General features: G+C 25.6%; 3 protein-coding genes across 4 annotated transcripts; 1 reads left to right on the top strand and 2 right to left on the bottom strand.

Moving 5' to 3' along the window:
- Positions 1 to 2201: 2201 nt before the first annotated feature.
- Positions 2202 to 2417, bottom strand: OCT59_015691 (uncharacterized protein; the record flags this gene model as incomplete). Its single annotated transcript, XM_066140205.1, has 1 exon — positions 2202 to 2417. The coding sequence occupies one exon, from the start codon at positions 2415 to 2417 to the stop codon at positions 2202 to 2204; it is 216 nt and encodes a 71-aa protein (XP_066003008.1).
- An 8683-nt stretch (positions 2418 to 11100) lies between these two features.
- OCT59_015690 (uncharacterized protein) lies at positions 11101 to 12831 on the bottom strand. Its single transcript, XM_066140204.1, has 3 exons — positions 12342 to 12831; positions 11433 to 12273; positions 11101 to 11323 (listed from the first exon to the last, which is right to left on the bottom strand). The coding sequence occupies exons 1-3, from the start codon at positions 12768 to 12770 to the stop codon at positions 11271 to 11273; spliced, it is 1323 nt and encodes a 440-aa protein (XP_066003007.1). The 5' UTR covers positions 12771 to 12831; the 3' UTR covers positions 11101 to 11270.
- Positions 12832 to 18229: 5398 nt separating this feature from the next.
- OCT59_015689 (uncharacterized protein) lies at positions 18230 to 19309 on the top strand. Of its 2 annotated transcripts, none has more exons than XM_025321807.2 (4): positions 18230 to 18568; positions 18660 to 18705; positions 18790 to 18822; positions 19044 to 19309. In XM_025321807.2, exons 1-4 carry the CDS (start codon positions 18466 to 18468, stop codon positions 19096 to 19098), a joined length of 237 nt encoding a protein of 78 aa, XP_025167907.1. In that variant the 5' UTR covers positions 18230 to 18465; the 3' UTR covers positions 19099 to 19309. The 2 variants fall into 2 exon arrangements, with proteins under 2 accessions (XP_025167907.1, XP_066003006.1); XM_066140203.1 differs by having other exon boundaries at positions 18913 to 19149.
- Positions 19310 to 20164: the final 855 nt, after the last annotated feature.

Genomic DNA, 20164 nt, shown 5'->3' with positions numbered 1-20164 from the left:
ATTTTTACTGAATGTATATAACCTTTAATACATATATTATAATAATACACATCAAATATTAATATTTATACTCAATAACTCAAATAAAAAATGAAGATCTTACTACAGGTTCAAACCCAGAAATTTATTTATATTTATGTGCCATTAGCCAGTTACAAATGTAAATATGTTATCTTACTCATTATATATAATAACAATATAAACTATATAAAGCCATCAAATATAATTCTATATGATAATATAAATACAATTGGTAACATTAAGAAGATCAATAACTTATTTGTAATATTATAATTCTACTCTTTAATAAGAGTATAATAATTTTTCTTGTATTTCATTTAGAACCATAGGACAAAGAAGTTAATACAATTAGTTTTGAAGTCTTTAAGAATCAGAAAATTTTTATTGGGTTTTAAAGGATTTTTATTTTCTAATTTTTAATAGCAAATAGAGAAAAAAAATCAATATTAATATGATTATTGAATTTTTAACTCAAAAAAAAAATCTTAAACTAATAATAACCAAAGATATAAAAGATATAAATAATAAATATATATATATAAATTTTTTTACTGAACTTACATTTATCTACTATATTATAATTTATAGTAAATTCAAGTTAGTATTTATTATATATAAAAAATGTATATTATTAAAATTAAATTGGTTTAATATAAGTTAAATTATAAAAATTCTTAACTTGAACTAAATAAATAAAAAATTAAGATTAAACATAAAAATCACATTAAATAATATTATATTAAAAAATAAATACTATATATTATTTTAAAGTTATTAAATAAAATATATTTAAACTATTACTATGATTTTTCTTAACTTATTATATTTTTAGTATTTTAATCTAATAAAATTTAAGTATAAAAAGTATAAAAATTATTTTTAAATAAAACAAAAAGATATTAGTTATATATAAATAAAAAAAAAAAAGCTTTTAATTTATATTTTAATATTTCAATTTAAATTCTAAAATTTAAGTAATTAAGTCTAAAAGCTGTTTTATAAAATAAAAAAACAAAAGAATATTGATTTTATTTTTAAAATAAAAAAGAAGCAATTTCTTTTTTTTAATTTATATTTTTAGTATTTTAGATAAATTCTGAAATTTAAATCTGAAAGCTATTTTTTAAAAAAATAATAAGAAATATTAGTAATATTTTCAAATTAAAAATTTAATATTTGAATTTTTAAAGTTTAAATTTAAAAGCTATTTTTTTTAAAAAAAATTATTATTTAATTAAAATTTTTATTATTTAATTTAATATGCATTGATTTTTTTTTTAAAAAAAGTATTATATTTACTTTTTACTATTTTTATACCAGATTATTATTTGATTTAAAAAAACTGAAAAAATTAAATTTTTTTCTAAATAGTATTTCAAAAAAATTATTGATTAAATTCATATATAATTGTTAAATGTATTAATTCATTAAACTGTAAATTTGAAACTTTATTATATTAATGGCTAAATTTTTTGGAATTAATCTTACATACAATTTGTATAATATATATTATACATTTTTATTATATTAATTATTCTCTGTTAAATGTATCACTATATAAAAAATACATTTAAAAAATCTTTTTTTCAATATACATAATATACATTTATTGTATTATATATAACAAATTCTTTATTATAAAGTTTCAGAATACAAGTGTTAAGAGCAGTTCACATAACTGTGGTGCAGTAATGGGCAATTTTGCTAATAAGAAATTCCTTCACAATGGGATGATGAAAAATTTCACATGATTTTTCAGGTTATTTTTTTCAGGTTATTTTTTTCAGGTTATGCTTGTTATATTTGAAAAACTGGATAGGGCATACCTCTTTTCAGACTTTCTGGAGGTTTTTCCTTAATTACTTCATTCCTCTTTTCAAGATCATTAATTGACGGGCATTTGGGCATAACTTTTCATTTGGAATGTATCAGCTTTCTTATGTCTGTATGGTAGCAGTTGTCACAGTCGCACCAATTGATAAAGGTACCTTAGAGATTACTTCAGAACACTTGGCACACGTTTTCTCGAATAAACTCTCATCATCAAAATCAAGTTGTACAAAAGTAATATAATGATTCTCTCTTTCACACAAGTCCGATGGATAATATCATCGTAAACGTTTAAACGTTTAAAACAAACGATCTTGGGATCTTGGTGGATCTTTTGCTTTTTATATTCTTCATATGACCCATAATCTAGGATAGCATTCTTGAAAAATTTCCTCTGGGAGATATTTCAATATATTTAATGCAATTACTTTAAGGACTCTATTGCGTCTTGAGTACACTTTGTAAAGATCGCGGGTTAAGTCCTCCATATTGATGTCCTCGACACTAGTCAAGTTTCCCATATCAAACGGGATTTCGGTGTTAGATGAGCTCTCTTGGTTTCCCATGGTGATACTTTCCGAAAAAATAGATATATATGTCTCGCTTGTTTATTTATAGCGCTGGTAAATCCCGCAGCCCATATCTTTAATCATTTTGCTAATCCTGTTACCTTTGGTAACTTTCTCCTTGTAAATCAAAAACGAATGTCCGAAGGATTAGCGTGCATATCTCCAGGAAATATTTCTTCAGGGAAATGGACTAATACTTTGATAAAAAAATAAATTTACGTGATTTTGGGCGAACAATATTCGATGAAATTTGCCGAGAAAAAATTTTTATTAATACATGCAAAAATAAATGCTAGCTCGTTATACAAGACGTCCATGCTAATATATAAATTTCTCCTGTCTTCGAAATACCCTTGAACCAGTTGCTTTTTCATCACTGGCTTCTTATCAACATCCACCCTATCCATCAGTAACACAACAATAACCTCCGTCACCCGCTTCACGTTTTTATGCAATTCTTTTTCATCCTCAGACCCTCTTTTAAGGCAGAATCGACATTGAGTAGATTTTTACTTGTGCAAGAAATTCTTCCTAAAAGCGGTATCTGTCTTATGACTAACCTGCAACGCAATTTCGAATTGCACCAGATTCTGGGCGAAACCAATGACCACATTCGTACAATTTTCCTTCTGTGATGCAAAGAAGTTCCTCGAGAGCTTCGATTGTGTAATAAACACTTCTAGAGTTTTCTTCGCCGACAATTTCAAGCTGGATTCCAAAGTAAGATCTTTTTTTGGGTTATTCTCTTAATGAGGTATATTCACAGCGCATTGCTTCGCCACTGTGGAATTATTAGTGCATAGAACATCAAATCCGAAGGGTGTCTCATCAAATATTGCTCCTTGTGGTAATAATGCTTCGACAGGCTATCAGCTAGAATGCTTCCCATGTTACCCAACCTCCGCTTTATTTCCTTTATACATTGAAATGGAAACAATTATGAAGTGGAAACCATTATAAAGTCCGTTACCATTATGAAATGGAAACCATTATAAAGTCCGTTTAGAAAAAAATTAATAAAAATTATAATATAACAATAACGATCTTTTGTTGCAATTCCTCGTTATCATCCTCGAGTGAATATGTTTTTTTGAAAGCGGAAGAGTTAACTCACACATAATAGTTTGTTGTTTATAAACCTGAGAAGATAACGTTTGGTGAAATTGACAGATTGTGCCTATCCCATTACCATCAAAACCATGTTTCGCTAACACTTCACTCAAGTCTTTCTTAGTCTTGTACAAGGACAATTTTTTTCCTTACATTCCATAGCGATGCCATAACTTCCGAGTTTTTCTCACATTAAACTTCTTCCTTTCTAAATTTTCGAAGCCTTCAAGACCTCAAGAAGTCGATAAGCTCCTTCGTTTTATACTTTATAATTTCTTCAGCAGTTGCTATAATAGTGATTTTTCGGACACACAGATAGATAAAAAAAATGATGTGTCGCACAGACATGTTGGGTGCATTGTATCATTGCACGTGATCCGCTTTCTCGTGTAAAAAGTAGATAATGAATGTCGATAATCGCGTTATGATGAAGTTACAAAAATTATTTCCAAAACGCTTAGAAATTAATTCATATGAAAATATGGAAATATTTCAACTCTTAAATTGATCAATCAATTTGATAATTGATCTTATGAAAATTAGTATGAAATAAGTTCATATGAAGAGATTGTTCAGAGATGAAAAATTTGAATGATTCAAAAACTCCTTCACAAATGCACTTCTTTCATTTCTACATCTGGTAAAAACGATCCAGAACAATCGATTAAAGTAAAAAAAAAAATTCACACCTCCTTAAACAATTGTCTGGTGCTGTGGTACACGAATTACAGATATACGTAGCCAAATCGACGGAAAATCACCAGCCTCTTCAAAAATTACATTATTTGATTACTGGTAATTTTGCAATCACGTATGGTAATGACGGGCATTTTTTAAACTTTTAATTTAGCTCCATACTTTATCGTTATATTAATATGCCTTAATTTATCAATGTTTTCCCGAGATTCATACAATATGATGTAACAAAATCACTTTGCTAATGATCATAATGGTCTTTTTAATTTGAAGATTAATTTTGTAAATATTACATTGGGAATCAGAACAGGATGTTATTTCATTTTTAGTAATTAATATCCCGACCGTACCGAATGGCTGAAAAAATCTCACGGTATATATTAATTAATTAAAATTAGTCCTGATTCGGTTTCTTTCTCCATGTCTGTCTTCATGTGAGATTATTTGATATATTTCCTGAAAAGAGGCTTATAATGACGTTCTATACGATAGCCACACTTTATTAAAATTTGTATAAAATCGATATATTGTCGCTGTCATTAAAAATGTGTTTTAAGTGTTTTTTAAATCAAAATCTTTTTTACGTGTCCTCAATTAAAAATTTACATTCTTTATATTTTAAAAAAAAGAGAAAAGATTTTATTGAAATGAAGTTAACATTAAGCACTAATACCAACATCGACTCAAACGTTGAAAGTCGAGATGTATTATCCAAATTTGTTTTCTATCTAACGACAATTTCTTTTGTCGTAACTTATATTCGTACGTATCCAGGATTTATTAATAGAGACGTTTTAAAATTGTATATTACTTAAATTTTATGGTTGGTGCGTAATTGTTGGGAAGAATTTTTAAATAATGAGGATGAGGTAATTAAAAGAATTTTCGCGTTATAAAAAAGTTTGATTCTGTCTAAAAATATCTTTTTCTTTTTTTTTAGAGTATTCGGACATATCATGGTTATCAGAATGCTCTATCCAATATTTTTTTTTTCAATAAATCTTATTCTCTTTTTTTTTTAAAGAAAAAATATATAATTATATATATATATTTATCTTTTACTATCGTCCATTATATACATATTATCGTCCATTAAATATATACAGTAAATATATATTAGTATTTATATTATATGTAGTTTTATATTATGTAATTTCAAAAGATTTTAAATAAACAGTACATAGTTTACAATAAAAAACACGTGTTGTCGTTCAGTCATATAAATAGCTTTATTTTACGTCGATTAAAGCATTCAATGTCTTACTTGATAAGCAAAAAGGAATCATGCGGTTAAAGAATTTCATTATAAAATAAATACTTTAGTAGTATTGCATGACCATTACTGCATTAATGAAGTATGTCCAGCTGGAGCTGATATTAAAGAATATATAAATATTTGCCAAGTGAATTTATAAATTATTTCCACTGTTTAACGATCTTTGCTGTACAGTGTGTGGATCTCTTTATTACGTGATATGAAAAAATATTATTATATTGAAACTCTTAAGAACGGGTATTTATGCTACAGGTAAACGAGTTATTGCATATGCTAAACTAATCTAATTTACTTAATCGTCTTGCCATTTTATTTATTATATTGTAATGACGCAGGAACTCAAAGTAGAACACCAAAAGAAATGGATTTTGTATTATTGTTAAATCTCAAGATGCTAGACTACCAATAGATAAAGAAATATAAAGATCCTCGACCAGAAATTAGGTTGGGATCATTTCAGGTAAAACGAGTAATTGTATCTTCTAAATCTATATAATTTATTTGAATGTCATGCTAATTTTTTATCATTCCCCTTATATCTTAATTAATAAAAATTAAAATAGGAAAACTAAAGCAATGAAATTATGTTATTGATTAATTTTCAAGCTGTGAAAGATGGGGTCAAGTAATTCTTGACCCGTCAAGCTGCTAGTTAATAGGTTGGTGGAAGTTGACACACAATTGAAGAAAGGATGTCTTTATACTTGGTATGTCTTTTTAAGTTGTTTTTTTTTTGGGTAATTCTATATTAATCCTTTGTTGACTATTAAAAATTTTGTATTTGTTGCAGGAGGTGTAGAAAAATATTTGCTTTTTTTGAAAGCGTAAAACTATCTTTATTTTTTAAGGTTTTTTATTTTGGTTAATAAAAGATGAGGATTTTTTGTGCGCGAATTGGATGATTTATTGTTTACTTGAAAAAGGTCAAATGAAATGAATTAATATTACTTATTCATTCAATGACTTTTTTTTTAAAAAAAAAAATATGTGGAATAACAATCATTTATTTATAAAGTCAATAAATTTAATGATGTTACTATTCCACAAGATTAATTTTGGAATTACGCCAACACCAAGCAATTAGTTCTTGTTTGATAAGTGTGCAAGAAGTTCCTACATGAGAAAAATTTGTCCTATAGCTAGTAGACACGCAAAACTGCTAGATGAGCTATACTAGCAAATGTTTTTCTTATCCAATAATTATGTGTGATAGTGCACCAATTATCTTCCATCAAATTGGTTCGAAACTTCGTTAGAATACGCTGATGGCGGTACTTTTAACGTCAAGGTTTGAGGGTGATTATATGGAGATTTGACGATCTTCATGACATCGTTTTAAAAAATACGGTTTGGAAAATTCAAAAAGCTTATCGTATCTGAAATTTATTAATAAAATATTTGAAAAATAAATTACCAAATTATTATAATGTCTTCGTTACTAAGTCTTTTGCGAAATTTATATTAATGATCTACACGATTACATCGCGAAATTTTCTCATCCTGTTTCATATGCCCTTCGATCAGCAGTTTTTTTCTCCTCCTACTTTCAATTTTACAATAGCTCGAAATAAAGTTATGTACAGAACTTAGTCACGAAGTATTGACTATGATATATTAAGATCAGAAAATTTCAATGTGGACAAGCATGAAGAAATTATAGAATAGAAAAAAGAAAAGGAAAATAAACAGGAAATACAGTTGCCAACTATGTCAAAACGTTTTTTGATAAACTGCATGATGTTATGAATGTTTCGCATGATTCGATAGGGATGGTTGAACTAAAACTGACACATTAGTCCATGATCTTCTTCGCATTGTTGCTTTAAATCGTTGGCCATTAAAGATTTGGTGAGCATTTTGGAAAAGTAATCTTTTGTTATGTTTATTCCTCAATAATCTAAAGACTATCAAATTTTAGTAATCATGACTGTTATTTATGGGCAAGCCTTAGGTTTGTAAGTTTTTGATTTTTGACAATCCCATATTTTGATGACATCTACAATCTACTTTAATGGGATAGGCATATCACATGTACATTATTATACACATAATGTTACAAATAATATTTTTTTTTTTTGTACAATAATTATTCTAAAAAACATTAATTCAATAAATGATTTTAGGGAAACAAATACTTGCTGCTAAAATGCTTGCCTTGGGAAATGAAAATGTACATAAGAAAATTGTAGGTCAAACAATATATGATATTCATTTTATTTTATATATGTTACATTTATAAGACTGTAATTAAAAAAAGATAGTAAATGGTTTTATAGACTGGTTTAAACTTAGCAAATCCAGATGAAAAACAATCAATAGCATTGATTAAAATTTATAAATCTTAGTAAAAAATTAGATAATTAGTTTTTAAGAAGGATACTACTCTTTAATTTAATTATTTCATCCAATTTTTTGCATGTTATCTAGTTTTACAGTATATTTAAATATAAAATGAATAAAAATTAATCCTATTCAATAATATATTTATAATATATAATATATATACATGCTGCTCAAATTATTTTGGAATGCCATAAAAAATACTGTAATTCATTTAGTTTATATATAATTTACTATGTAAAATGCCAAAATAATTTGGAATGCCATAATTAAATTTGGAATTTTACTTATAATTATGACAGGATCCCAGAAAATATATAAATAGGTAAGATTTCAAATTACTTAGAATTTGCCAAAAAAATTGTGTAAATCTTTTCTTTTTAGATAATACCAGCCAGAAATTTAATTTCCTAATTTAGAAACTGAATAGTATTATTATAGTTCTGGTCCTAAAGAAATCATAGTAAAATTTTTTTAGCTGGACCTTACCTATTATTATAACAGCTCAAAATAATTTGAATAATATATTATATATATATTTTTTATAGTATAGATATAAACTGAATCAAAGAATACATTGTATACATTAAGTATTATCATAAGCAAGTGTTTATTTTATTGTAATATTATTTATCTTTTAAGAAAATTACTAAAAATTACATTTTAATAAGTTTATTATTATTATAATATTCAAATAATATCCAAATAATATCCAAATGATATTCAAATAATATTCAAATAATATTATTCAGTACAGTCTGAAAACTCACTAAATGAAAATCACATTTTATCAAAGTGTTATAAAATGGGAAAAAAAGCTCAAAATCAGTGATGTTAGATAAAATCCTGACATCCATTTTCCTAACCAGACTTTTGCTTAACACCGTTGGCCTACATTAGTTTTAATGCTGGTCAAAGTTGTCAGAAAATTTTCCTGTCAGGAAATTGTCTGTTGGAAAATTGTGGTGTAACCAAAATCAGATGTGCTTACTAATTAGTAATAACTGGTGGTATAGTTGGACTTATAAAAAGACAAAAAATATTATTAACAATGTTATAATAGATCTTGTAACAACATAACTAATTTTATTCTAGGTTTAAATTCATTAATTTTGAAAGGAAAAGGGGTTGGGAAAAAAAAAACATTCAAATAATATTTAAATGATATTCAAATAATATTATTTAAATAGTATTGTTAAATTTAATTTAAATATTTAATATACTGTTATCTTAATATTATTAATATTATTTTAATTATTTTAATATCAATTTTTTTAGTTAAGTATTTTACTACTAATATATATAATATAATATCATTTTAATTTTTTTTTTAAGAGTTAACATATTAAGAGTTAACATACATTTTATTAGATGAATAGAAGAGGATACATAAGATCACTAATAAAATTCCCAACAAGTTGGACCAGTTATACTCTATATATCATTAATATATAACTGAATGTATAAAATAAATTAATATTTAACAAGTTTTTTTGAATTCAAAATAGGAATTTGTTTTAATAATAGGTAATATAAATTAGTATATATAAAATATAAAATATAAAATAAATATTATAATATATATATATATATAAATTTTTTTGATTTGTAATAATACAAAAAATCTTATGAATTTGAGTAATCTATTAAAAAAGCAGAAAAAAATTATGTAAATCAGAAAAGAAATATTAATCAGAATTTTATTTTATATAAAATAAATTATAAATTTAATAAACTTTATTATACAGTGCTTTGATTTTAATTCAATTTTATCTGTATATTTAATTAAGGGTATTGCTAAATATCACCAGTGGTGATCGTCACCACACCACTTAATTCTGGCCGAAAATTATAATTTTGGCCAGAGTTAAAAAACACATCATAATTTTTCTTTCAAAAATTTCAATTTAAATAATAAATGTGTAAAACAAACCTGAGTAGATACTAATCACACTAAAATTTTGAAAATTTGACTAAAAAAAATCTTTTTTAAAACAAAAAATTGTATTTTGCTTATAAAATCAAACTTTCCTATTTTTCTCAAAAACTATCTAAACAACAGCCTTTATAATCTAAGGCAAACTTGTTCTACCCATAAATTTACATATAGTAATGATATTTATATTATAATTAGAATAATGTCACAGTCAAAAATTTTTGAAAATTCAAAAAATATTTTATATGTGGTGACGATCACCACTGGTGATATTTAGCAATACCCTTTAATTAAAAGATAAAAATTATATTTAAATTTATTATACAGTATAGTACAATAAAAAGTAAATTTAAAGTATAAGTACTAAAATTTGGATGTATACTTATATATGAACACTGGTATCTGATCAAAATCTTGACAAAATCTCGACAATCCAAATCCTGACAAGTCATTATATCGATATATATATATATAGAGTTTAAATATGTTATAATTTTGTCGGAATTTTGACTTGCCAGGATTTTGACCTGTCAAGATATTGGATTGTGTCGAGATTTTGTTGTCGGTCTTGTGTTAGTACAACGAATCTAAAACGTAAATTCCAAAGTTAGCAAGAGATAAAAAATAAATAATATCCGCAAAGATATACTTTGCCAATATAATTTATTTTCAACGAATAGTATATATTTTGATACGGATCTATTAGAATTTAAGCATGACCTGTCCCCTTTTCTACGATTTGAAGTGAATCTTAGAATCAAATCCTGAATATGTCTTTGAAGGAAATTGCGTTGCTCTCATCCAAACATTTGTATAGCATATCGGTAATGAACGGTTCTTACATCCCTAAATTTTTTATGCGCATCGGTACGCATCTCCCGTAATTATTAAAAAATTGTGGACGTTAATCAATCGTCATTTAAAAGACAATTATGGTATTATGAGAAATCGATCGATGACATACCTCTATTCCATCATAAATAAAGCAAGAAAAGTTCCTTCCATTACCTCTTGTATTATCTGATTGACTATCTACTCAACGTAGCAATCTTTCTAATGTTCTCTAATTTTTTTTCAATTCTTCATTACAAAACTCCTATAGTTGTTTTCCTAATCGTTCCATTTCCAAAGATCATGAATGAATGCCAACTACTACAATATTACACTGCATCTCATTCAAAGATAATTCTATCAAAGATTTGTCCGAACGTAACTGATATTATTTTTTCTAATGATTCTCTTTGATAGGAAATGATTAGATAATACTAAGCACTTGATGCATGTAGATATAGGAAAGGTTATTACAAAGTGATTATTATTTTCAATGTCAATTAGAGATAATTTATTAAATAAAATAAAGCTTTACATATTAACCAATAATATTTAAAGCGATAATAAATATTATCTAAAGGCCAAAATAATATGTTGACTAATCAAGTAAAGTCAAAAAAAATGTAAATATAAATAAAGAGTGAAAAAAGAAATGAATCTTTTAGCAATCATCATCAGAATCATCAGGAACCACTAAATCCATGAGACTTGACTCTATAAAAAAGAGATAAAAAATGAAAATCAATTTAATTTTTTTTTTAAAAAAAAAATCACGCTTGGTATTATGACTATAATGTTTAGTTAATAAAAAAAAAATTATTACCAATAGTAGGTTCAGAATTAATCTTAGAAGACTTATTTATTTCTAACGATCTACTTTTATAGACAGCTTGTGGATGTGTTTCGTAAGTAATAGAACTATCTTTGACATCTAAAATCTTTTGATCTAATTCGATAGACTTTTCTATTACTTTAATTTGTTTATATAATTCGGTAGTATTGATTATAGATTCATCTTTCATTTTACGAAGTATTTCAACTAATATTTCAGCTGTCGGTCGTTTTTCAGGCACGTTGTCCCAGCACTGTTTAATTAAGTCAATAATTAATTGTGGTGTTAATTTTTTGTTAATGTTTGGACGAAGACCATTCATGATTTGCAGAGCAAGCCCGGAATCATGTGGGATGTCATTAAAAGGTGGTATTCCAGTTGCCATTTCATTCATAATGATACCAAATGAATAGATGTCCGCCGGTTTATTGTAATCATTTCCACATAATACCTCAGGAGCTACGAATGGTAAAACCCCAAAAATTTTATTTTTCTTGCTAGAAGATTCTTTTACAACCAATTTACTTAAGCCAAAATCTGTAATGCGAGTATAATTCTTATCCATAACTATATTTCCACCATGCAAATCGCGGTGAGTTAACCCAGCTCTGTGAATACTAAGAATACCTCTAATTATATCACAAAGAATATCTAATTTCTTATGCCAGACCAATATTTTGAATTTCTTATCTAAATATTTCCGAAGAGAACCCCATGGACCGTATTGCATAACCATCATAAAATTACCATCTTTTGGATTGCGAGTTATTCCAAAGCAAAGAGTAATCCCAAGAGTTCCTGCAGTATCGAATGATTTTACTTGAAGTCTAAGCTAAAAATAAATAAATAAAAATAATTAGGTAACGATGAATAATATAAGATTTACGAGAATACTTTTACCTCGTCCAAAAATTCTTTTATCTTATTTTTAGAATCGAATAAACTTTTCAGAACAACTTTTTGGCCACTATCTCTAAACCAATCCTTAAACTCATCAATCCAACAAGTGATCATACCTTCATCCCAATTTGCTAAATAAACTTCACCATAACCACCTTTGGCAAGATATTGAATATTTGAAAAATTCTCATAAGGGATCCATTCAATTACTTCAAAATGACTTTTTGCATCAATTTGCGCTTGAAGAATAAATTCATCTACATCGTGATTACCACTTGTCCAATTAACGGCTTGTTCTTGAAAAAGTTTTGCGTAACAAGAGTTACACCAATTACGATGTGTATTTTTTTGACCACATAGTTCGCATAAACTAGGTTCGATAGATTTGACAAATTTGACACTATTTTGTACTATATCCTTTGTTTCCATTATTTTATCATACGTAAAATTGTAAAATAGTAATGTGTAAAAAAAAAGATTAAAATTAATTTGGTAAAATCTGTACAGTATTTATAATATTTATATATAGGCGTTAAATAAGATTAAACCATTATTGGTTAGACCACACCTTGAGTTCCATATTTAGTAAAAAAAAATTAAATTAAATTTTGGTACTAGTTTTTTATAGTGACATAATTTTGCAATTATTTATTTTATTTATTGTTATTTAATAGTTTACAAAAAGCTTATTATACATGTTAAAAATGTATTAAAATAAAATTTTCTAGATTTCATACTTTATAGCAAGCGTCACAATGATGATTGGGCGCAGCTTTAATGCAATCGCAAGTACACGGACCATAATCCTTAGTTGTAGGATAACCCACCGAGTTACATTGGTAAATATGATTAGGAATACAGTCAGAGTTTTCGTACACATTATTCATAGCCCATCCACATACGCGTCCTGTGGTGTAGCATGTACAGTACATGAAGAATATACATCGTTGGAGAACAAGATAATAACGAGGATCAAGACAAAGTATCGAGGATAAATCATCTTAAAAAGTTGTCAATAATTAGGAAATTAGTATATAATTTTTTTTTTATAAAATGAAAAAAAGATGAAATAAAATTAATAGAATTTTACTATGAAATGTTTTAATCAAAAAAATTATTTTTCTTTTTTTTTTTATTTTTAAAATTGATTTTAGATGAAGAAAGATGAGCGCGAAATTACCTTTTTATTTATTTTATTTTATTTTTATTATTTAAAAGGAAATTAATTATATCAATTATATCATATTATTATTATTTAATCATGATTGATGATTGATCTATAGAATATTTCTTAGAAATAAATAATATCACAAAATAATTAAAATATTCTATTTTTAATCTACGAATTATACAATTTATTCAGAAATAAAATTTTTAATTTTTTTTAGATTTGATTAGTGAAATCTACTTGTATTACTTGTATGAGAAAAAAAATAATTATTTTTCGTCCCTAATTTAATTGGGGACGTAAAAAGAATATTTTTCCCAACGCTATAAATCTCCTTGCTCAAAACCTTTTAAAACTATAAATTAATAACAAGGCCACTATGGAAATGTCTTGCGCTCATTATATACATCCAACTTCTGATCATGGTAATTCTTACTTTGGGTGCTCTTTACTTTTTGGGTTGTTATTGCTCAAATTAATTAAAATTTCGAGTATCAAAACCATTTTCCATATATTTCAGTAAAATTGGGCTAGATATTTTCTTTGAGTTTTCATTTTCAATATTCTTCTTACTAGACTTTTCTCTTTCAGCATCTAGACCAGATTGCCCCTATGGATAACCATCCTGAGCAAAGAGAAGTAGTGTCCAAGGGTGATAAATGTGTCTTGGAAACAAAATTATCAAAGCAATCGTGGGTCATTGGAATTGCGCAGAAGTAAACCAGGACCCCAAAAAATACATAAAAAGGTCACATTTGAGTTTGCTTAAAAAGAATCTAAATTTTCATGAAAATCTTGCTTTTTTAGATAATGCCGGCCTAAATTTTATTGTCCGGTTTGATACTGACCAGCATTATCATAATTCCGGCCCTGAAAAGTTGCTTATTTTAGGCCAAAATCTTGCCGATCATTTATGACCTCTATATGTATTTTTCGGGGTCCTAGTAAACCCATGGACACATCTAACCACCCTTGTTGGGGATCCGATCTCCAGACGAGAATCATAATACTAATAATACTAAAAGACATCTAAAATTATTGATTATAAACAATTAAAAAAAAACAAAGCTTTATTCTGCAAAATTTTTATACTTTTACATTTAATATAAGCGAAAATCTTCATGGATATCTCTCACTCAATTTTTGTGAAAAAGAGAAACGCAACACCTCTTCATCTATCCCTATAAAAAAATTTTTCAGAAAAATGATCACGTGTCCGAGTTTCTTTGGAATAAAAAACTAGAAAAATGATCGTTTTTTCCAGAATTTTTTTTTTGTAGGGCTAATTGCCAACACTTAAAGAATGAACTACTTCGGATTTCATGAAAATATGAGCAAAAAGATTGTTGTGTCAAACTTATTGGATGAAAATAATATCAAGTACTTTGTTGGAATGATCCTCGTACTGTATGAATAGTCCACATGATTTTATGAAACGAAATAGACATAAAGGATACAAAATAAAATGATAAAACTAAATGTAAAACGAAGTTAAAGAAATAAATGTTAATATATGCACTAATAATTTTAATCCGTTTCATCCATTTTAATATTATAACATTTATGCAGTATTTGTTATATTACATTAGCTCTGGTAGTGTTAAATAATTTCAAGTATACATTTACTAAAACTAGTCAGAAAATTTTGCCGGAAAAAGTATACTCCATAAATTGCGAGTTTGAAATACATGCAGAAAGAAAATAAAGGTGTATGTTGTTATAATATATAAACATGCATCGCCCCTGTATCTCTCGTGAGAAAAGTTTTTGATGGTTTCTAATGTAGAAATTAAAGGAACAATATCTATGTGTGACCTATGTGAATGCGTTGCATCATGTTTGATAATACTAGATTTTGGCAAATTACTATATCTAAGGTGAAACATTATTAATTAATTTCTAACGTGTTTGAACTTTTGAGACATCGAGAATCCTATATACATATACAGTATACAATGCAATTTTTTACAGGCCCAGCATCAAACACTTTGAGCGAGAAGAATATCTCTTTCATAATTGTATTTAATAAAATAAAGTATACGGATTGGACAAAATTCTCTAACAACTGTACGAATTCCTTCCTGACACACAAAAATTACTTAGAATAATATTTTTTTCGATACACTTTGTATGAGAATAACGAAGCTAATCACGTGACAGTTTCATCTACCTTACGATCATCTTATGTTAATAAATTGTGTATCATAATCGGATGTACCTTAAATGACATTTACAATATAAGTATTAATTTAGAATAGTTTGCTTAGATTATTTTAAATTAATGTAATATTTGTGAGACTAGTTTACTTTTATTTTCGGGGTTATTTTCCTTTTATATGATCAAACTTGGGATAGAAGAATATATAGCTTAATTTTTGATAAATAATAAATGACGTAATAATTTTTTATAATATTGTGTAATGTTTGCACGTTTTTGGCATCTAATCAATGATACATGATTTTTAGTTATATTGTCAATTTATGATTGTTTATTACATGTTTATGACCAAATTACCTAAAATTTATTAACTTTAGTCTAATTAACTAACTAATATCGATATCTGATATGTATATATAAATATTTAATAAAAAAATATGTTAATGTTTTAATGAATTAAATAATAATAATAAACATATAATAAAATTTGTTTATATACATGTAAATATATATATTTTTTAGCAAGGATTACATTAATAAACTTCCAAATAGATTTTTAACTAGGATTGCATTAATAAACTCTTCCAAATAGATTACAGCATCCATTTCTAGAGAATACGAGATATATCGAAAATGAATTCATTTTCTTATAAAAAATGGTCCAACGTTAATATAAATTTATCTGAATTAAATATAACTGATAATGTATATCTAATATCAAAAATCGGGAATTACAAATTTAGTTTTATATAAACCTTTGATTTATTTTAATTATCAAATAAGTTATACTGATTACACTGATTTAAATGCATGTCAAACAACAAATATCAAACATGCCGAATTGGGGTTATAATACTGAATATCATATAATATCATATAATATCATATCTCTTAATGTGGAAATTTGATACCCGTAAAAATTATGATCCTGAATATTATTATCATGAGGTTATTAATTATCCTATAATAGATATTTAAATGTTAACAAAGACAAAAATATCAGACGAAACAAAGAAGATTTAAAGTTATTTATGTAAAGTCATTATTATATACATTTTTAATAATTATAATAATTAGTAATTAATAATTTCTAACTTTTTTGAAATTGTTAAAAGATGAGCTTCAATCCAAATCTGGAAATTTTATAGTTAATTAACGTTTGGTGGTTTTGCTATAAAAAGTTAATAATCAAATTTTTAATACATGTTTAAAAAATATTACATATGCTCGAATTATGAAACCCGTTGTAATCCGACCGGAACTTCAAAAAAAAAAAAAATTTTTTTAATTTATTACGTAAATAATAAAGTATCCCTTGACAGCGACTCACCGTACCACCGAATTTTGCATATCATATATTCTAATTAGTAGATCAGCTGTTGGGACTAAAAATAATTCGTATTGATCACAAATATGGACTCTCATTTCTTGATCTTAAATTTCGGAGCCAAGGAATAAAAAGTCGATCCATATGCACCCCTGTTTCAACTTTTACACGTGCTCATAATTCTCATAATCTGCGCATTATTATTATTATTATTATTATTATTATTATTATCATTTCGGAAGTACTCATTGAAAAAAATTAGAAGAAAATTTCTCAGAAAAAGCAATCCCCGAGAAAAACTTATTAGATAAGATTTATACATATTAAAATAATTTCTCCTAAAAGGGAAAATTTATTGTGAAAATCGTTGCCTGGCGGTTAAGTAAAGTTTGTGCTAGATTAGCCACTAACAAGTAATTTTTAGTTAAAGTTCAATTATACTGAATATGTTAAGGATTTTTTTTTCGGACCGTTTTGGGAACTGCTGAACGCCAAAGGGAAAATTCTTACTTATTGCAAATCATTTGTTTACAAAAGGCTCGTCATAACTGAACCAAAAAAGGTAAAAATCATCGATAAAATTCGGAGTTTTGGGATCGGATTAGTATATTTGTTAATATGTTGATTAATTTTGATTTTATTATAGTAACTAAATAAGTTAATTAAGTTCGGATAAATTAACAAAAATTTATTCTATGGAGATCATTCGATCTAAAGTCATCCGATATTTCATTTTTTTTTGTAATTTGTAATAATCTTTTTTTCCATTTCAAGTTTATCTCTTTCGTTCTCATCTTTTTTCATATTCTTTCTTTTTAAAATAATGTCTTAAAAGAACCCTTTGTGATTTCCGAAAATTTAGACTAATAGAACAAACTCTTGGCACTTCATTGTCCACCTTGATTTTCTTGGCAAGACCATATAAGTTCTAGAAGTTTTTTCTTGGCGTGATTTTGTTCCCCATTAAATTTTAGTGTTAGCCACTATTTGACACCATATTTTTTCAAGTTCTAAAAAGGTTATTACTAAAATAAATAATTTTAACACCAATACAATTACTAATTAAGGTTCTTATTATAAAATCATGACAATGATAAGCTATATTAAGTAACTTCATTTTAATATATATTAATGTCGATCACATATGTCTAAAATTTATTTATTATATTTTTATTTTATTTATTTGGTTTTCAAAATATTATATAAATGGTCATGATTTCGTTTTTATTTTTTTTAAAAATTTTTTTTTTCTTCAATTTGATCTTGAAAATAAAAAAGAAATCGAAAATAAAAAAAAGTTTAGACGAATATATAATTTAAAAACGAATATATATAATTTAAACAGATACATACATACATATATATATATATATATTATATAAATAAACAAATTTTTTCTTTTATTTCTCTTTTTTCAGCGACAAACGAAAACTTTTTGAAATCTTTTTCGTAAAATAATCAAAAAAAAAAAATGCGCAACTTCTTATTTTATATTTTATCCATCATCGTTATTTTATCTTTATTACACACATCGTCGGTATATTCATACCCAGTAGGGTCATGCGATATTGAAAGTAAGTACTTCTTTTATCAATAATCGTACTTTTTTTTTTTCACTTGTAAAATACTAATTTGTTTTTTTGATATTTTCTTTGTTTTTAAAAGATTGTGAAGACGAAATGGCAGAACGTGAATATAATCCGGATCCATGGTAAGTTAACATAATTTATATAATTTATATATAATAATCATTTTTTATAATGAACAAAAAAATTGAAAAAATAATTTATCTTAGGTCAGATGAAGAGCTAACAGTGCTCGATCTTCCGTAAGTATTTATTAAGATTTTATTTTAATAATTTTTAATGGAGATAAAAATTTTATTTAAAAGAGAAATTTTTATCATTTTCAATATTAGGGAGATATTTAATATCATGTTATAAATTTATTTCAACAAAATTAATTTTATATATAATAGTAATTCATTTTTTTTCTGTTTTCTCGTTTTCAAAAAAAAAAAAAAAAAATTATTTCTATAAAAAAAAATAGAGTAAAAAACAAGCTGCTTCAAGTTCTATTAAACTCATTCGTGGCAGGTTTCTAGTCAAAAATAGGGTCAATAAGGTGGGACAAATGGGCAAAGGAATCGAGAAACGAAAAAAAAAAAAGATAAAAATTTATATAATAACGGTAATTTAATATTAGTAATAGTTTATGATACAAAATTTTTTATAATAATAAGCGTATGTTTTTATATTAGCTTTTTTTGTAAATAATAAACATTTAATCTTTAGTTTTTATGATATCAACAAATTAAATTAAATTATAATGAGTCATGAATAATTAAATTATAATTAAATTATGATGTCAACAGTATATCTTTTTTTTAAAAAACATACTAAATTTCTCATTAAGGTTAGCATAATTTTATAACAAAAGAATGCATGTTTCGGCCGTTTTCGCGTTAAGATGTGATTTAATTTAAACGACTTGATTTGGATCATAAAATAAACATATCATATATATAGAACAATACTTAGGATATATTCAGTTAATTCATAATAAATGTGCATGCATTTCTCCGAGATCTTCATTAACATTATAGGGAATTTTTAAATAACGATGAAAAAAAATTGGTTTACAATCTTTACACCATCTTTACAAATATGTCATAGTCAGTTTAAAAATCCTGTTTCTTGTTTCGAATTTGTTACCTTAATCGTTCATTAATATGTTTTTATGTAATATTTACATTTATTGTCAAATTTAACGATTGTGGTAAATCACGTGAACATCTTATTATTATATTTACTTAACAGTCTGACAAACCTTTCTAAAATAAAAAATTTAATTTTAACTATTAAATTCTTTGTATGCACGAATTTTAAAAATGTTATCATATGATTATTAACTAACAATTTTTATTGTTTATTATGATTTACTAATAAATATTGCATGAGGTCGTAACCTCGCAGATAATATTACGTTATTCTAATCCCCCCCTTTTTTTTCGCCTTTTCTATGTAAAATTTTTGAACCAAAAAAAAAAAAAGTTTGTTTCGGCATCTACCTTCGCATTTGGAAAATGATTTTATCCTTAGTATACAATTATACATATATGGAATACAAGATTTTAGCAATCGATCGTATAAACAATGGATCAGTTTTTA

Source organism: Rhizophagus irregularis, chromosome 23 (assembly GCF_026210795.1).
Source record: "Rhizophagus irregularis chromosome 23, complete sequence".
NCBI lineage: Eukaryota > Fungi > Glomeromycota > Glomeromycetes > Glomerales > Glomeraceae > Rhizophagus > Rhizophagus irregularis.
This window is presented reverse-complemented; position numbering and strand designations above follow the sequence as displayed.

What these genes read in the sequence shown, in the direction of transcription:
- OCT59_015689 (XM_025321807.2), top strand. Translation starts at nt 18,466, where the DNA reads ATGCGCAACTTCTTATTTTATATTTTATCCATCATCGTTATTTTATCT. An exon ending in AGGGTCATGCGATATTGAAA is followed by an intron (nt 18,569 to 18,659) that starts GTAAGTACTTCT and finishes TGTTTTTAAAAG; the next exon opens with ATTGTGAAGACGAAATGGCA. An exon ending in CTAACAGTGCTCGATCTTCC is followed by an intron (nt 18,823 to 19,043) that starts GTAAGTATTTAT and finishes AAAAAAAAATAG; the next exon opens with AGTAAAAAACAAGCTGCTTC.
- OCT59_015690 (XM_066140204.1), bottom strand. Translation starts at nt 12,770, where the DNA reads ATGGAAACAAAGGATATAGTACAAAATAGTGTCAAATTTGTCAAATCT. An exon ending in TAAAAGAATTTTTGGACGAG is followed by an intron (nt 12,274 to 12,341) that starts GTAAAAGTATTC and finishes ATTTATTTTTAG; the next exon opens with CTTAGACTTCAAGTAAAATC. An exon ending in TAATTCTGAACCTACTATTG is followed by an intron (nt 11,324 to 11,432) that starts GTAATAATTTTT and finishes TCTTTTTTATAG; the next exon opens with AGTCAAGTCTCATGGATTTA.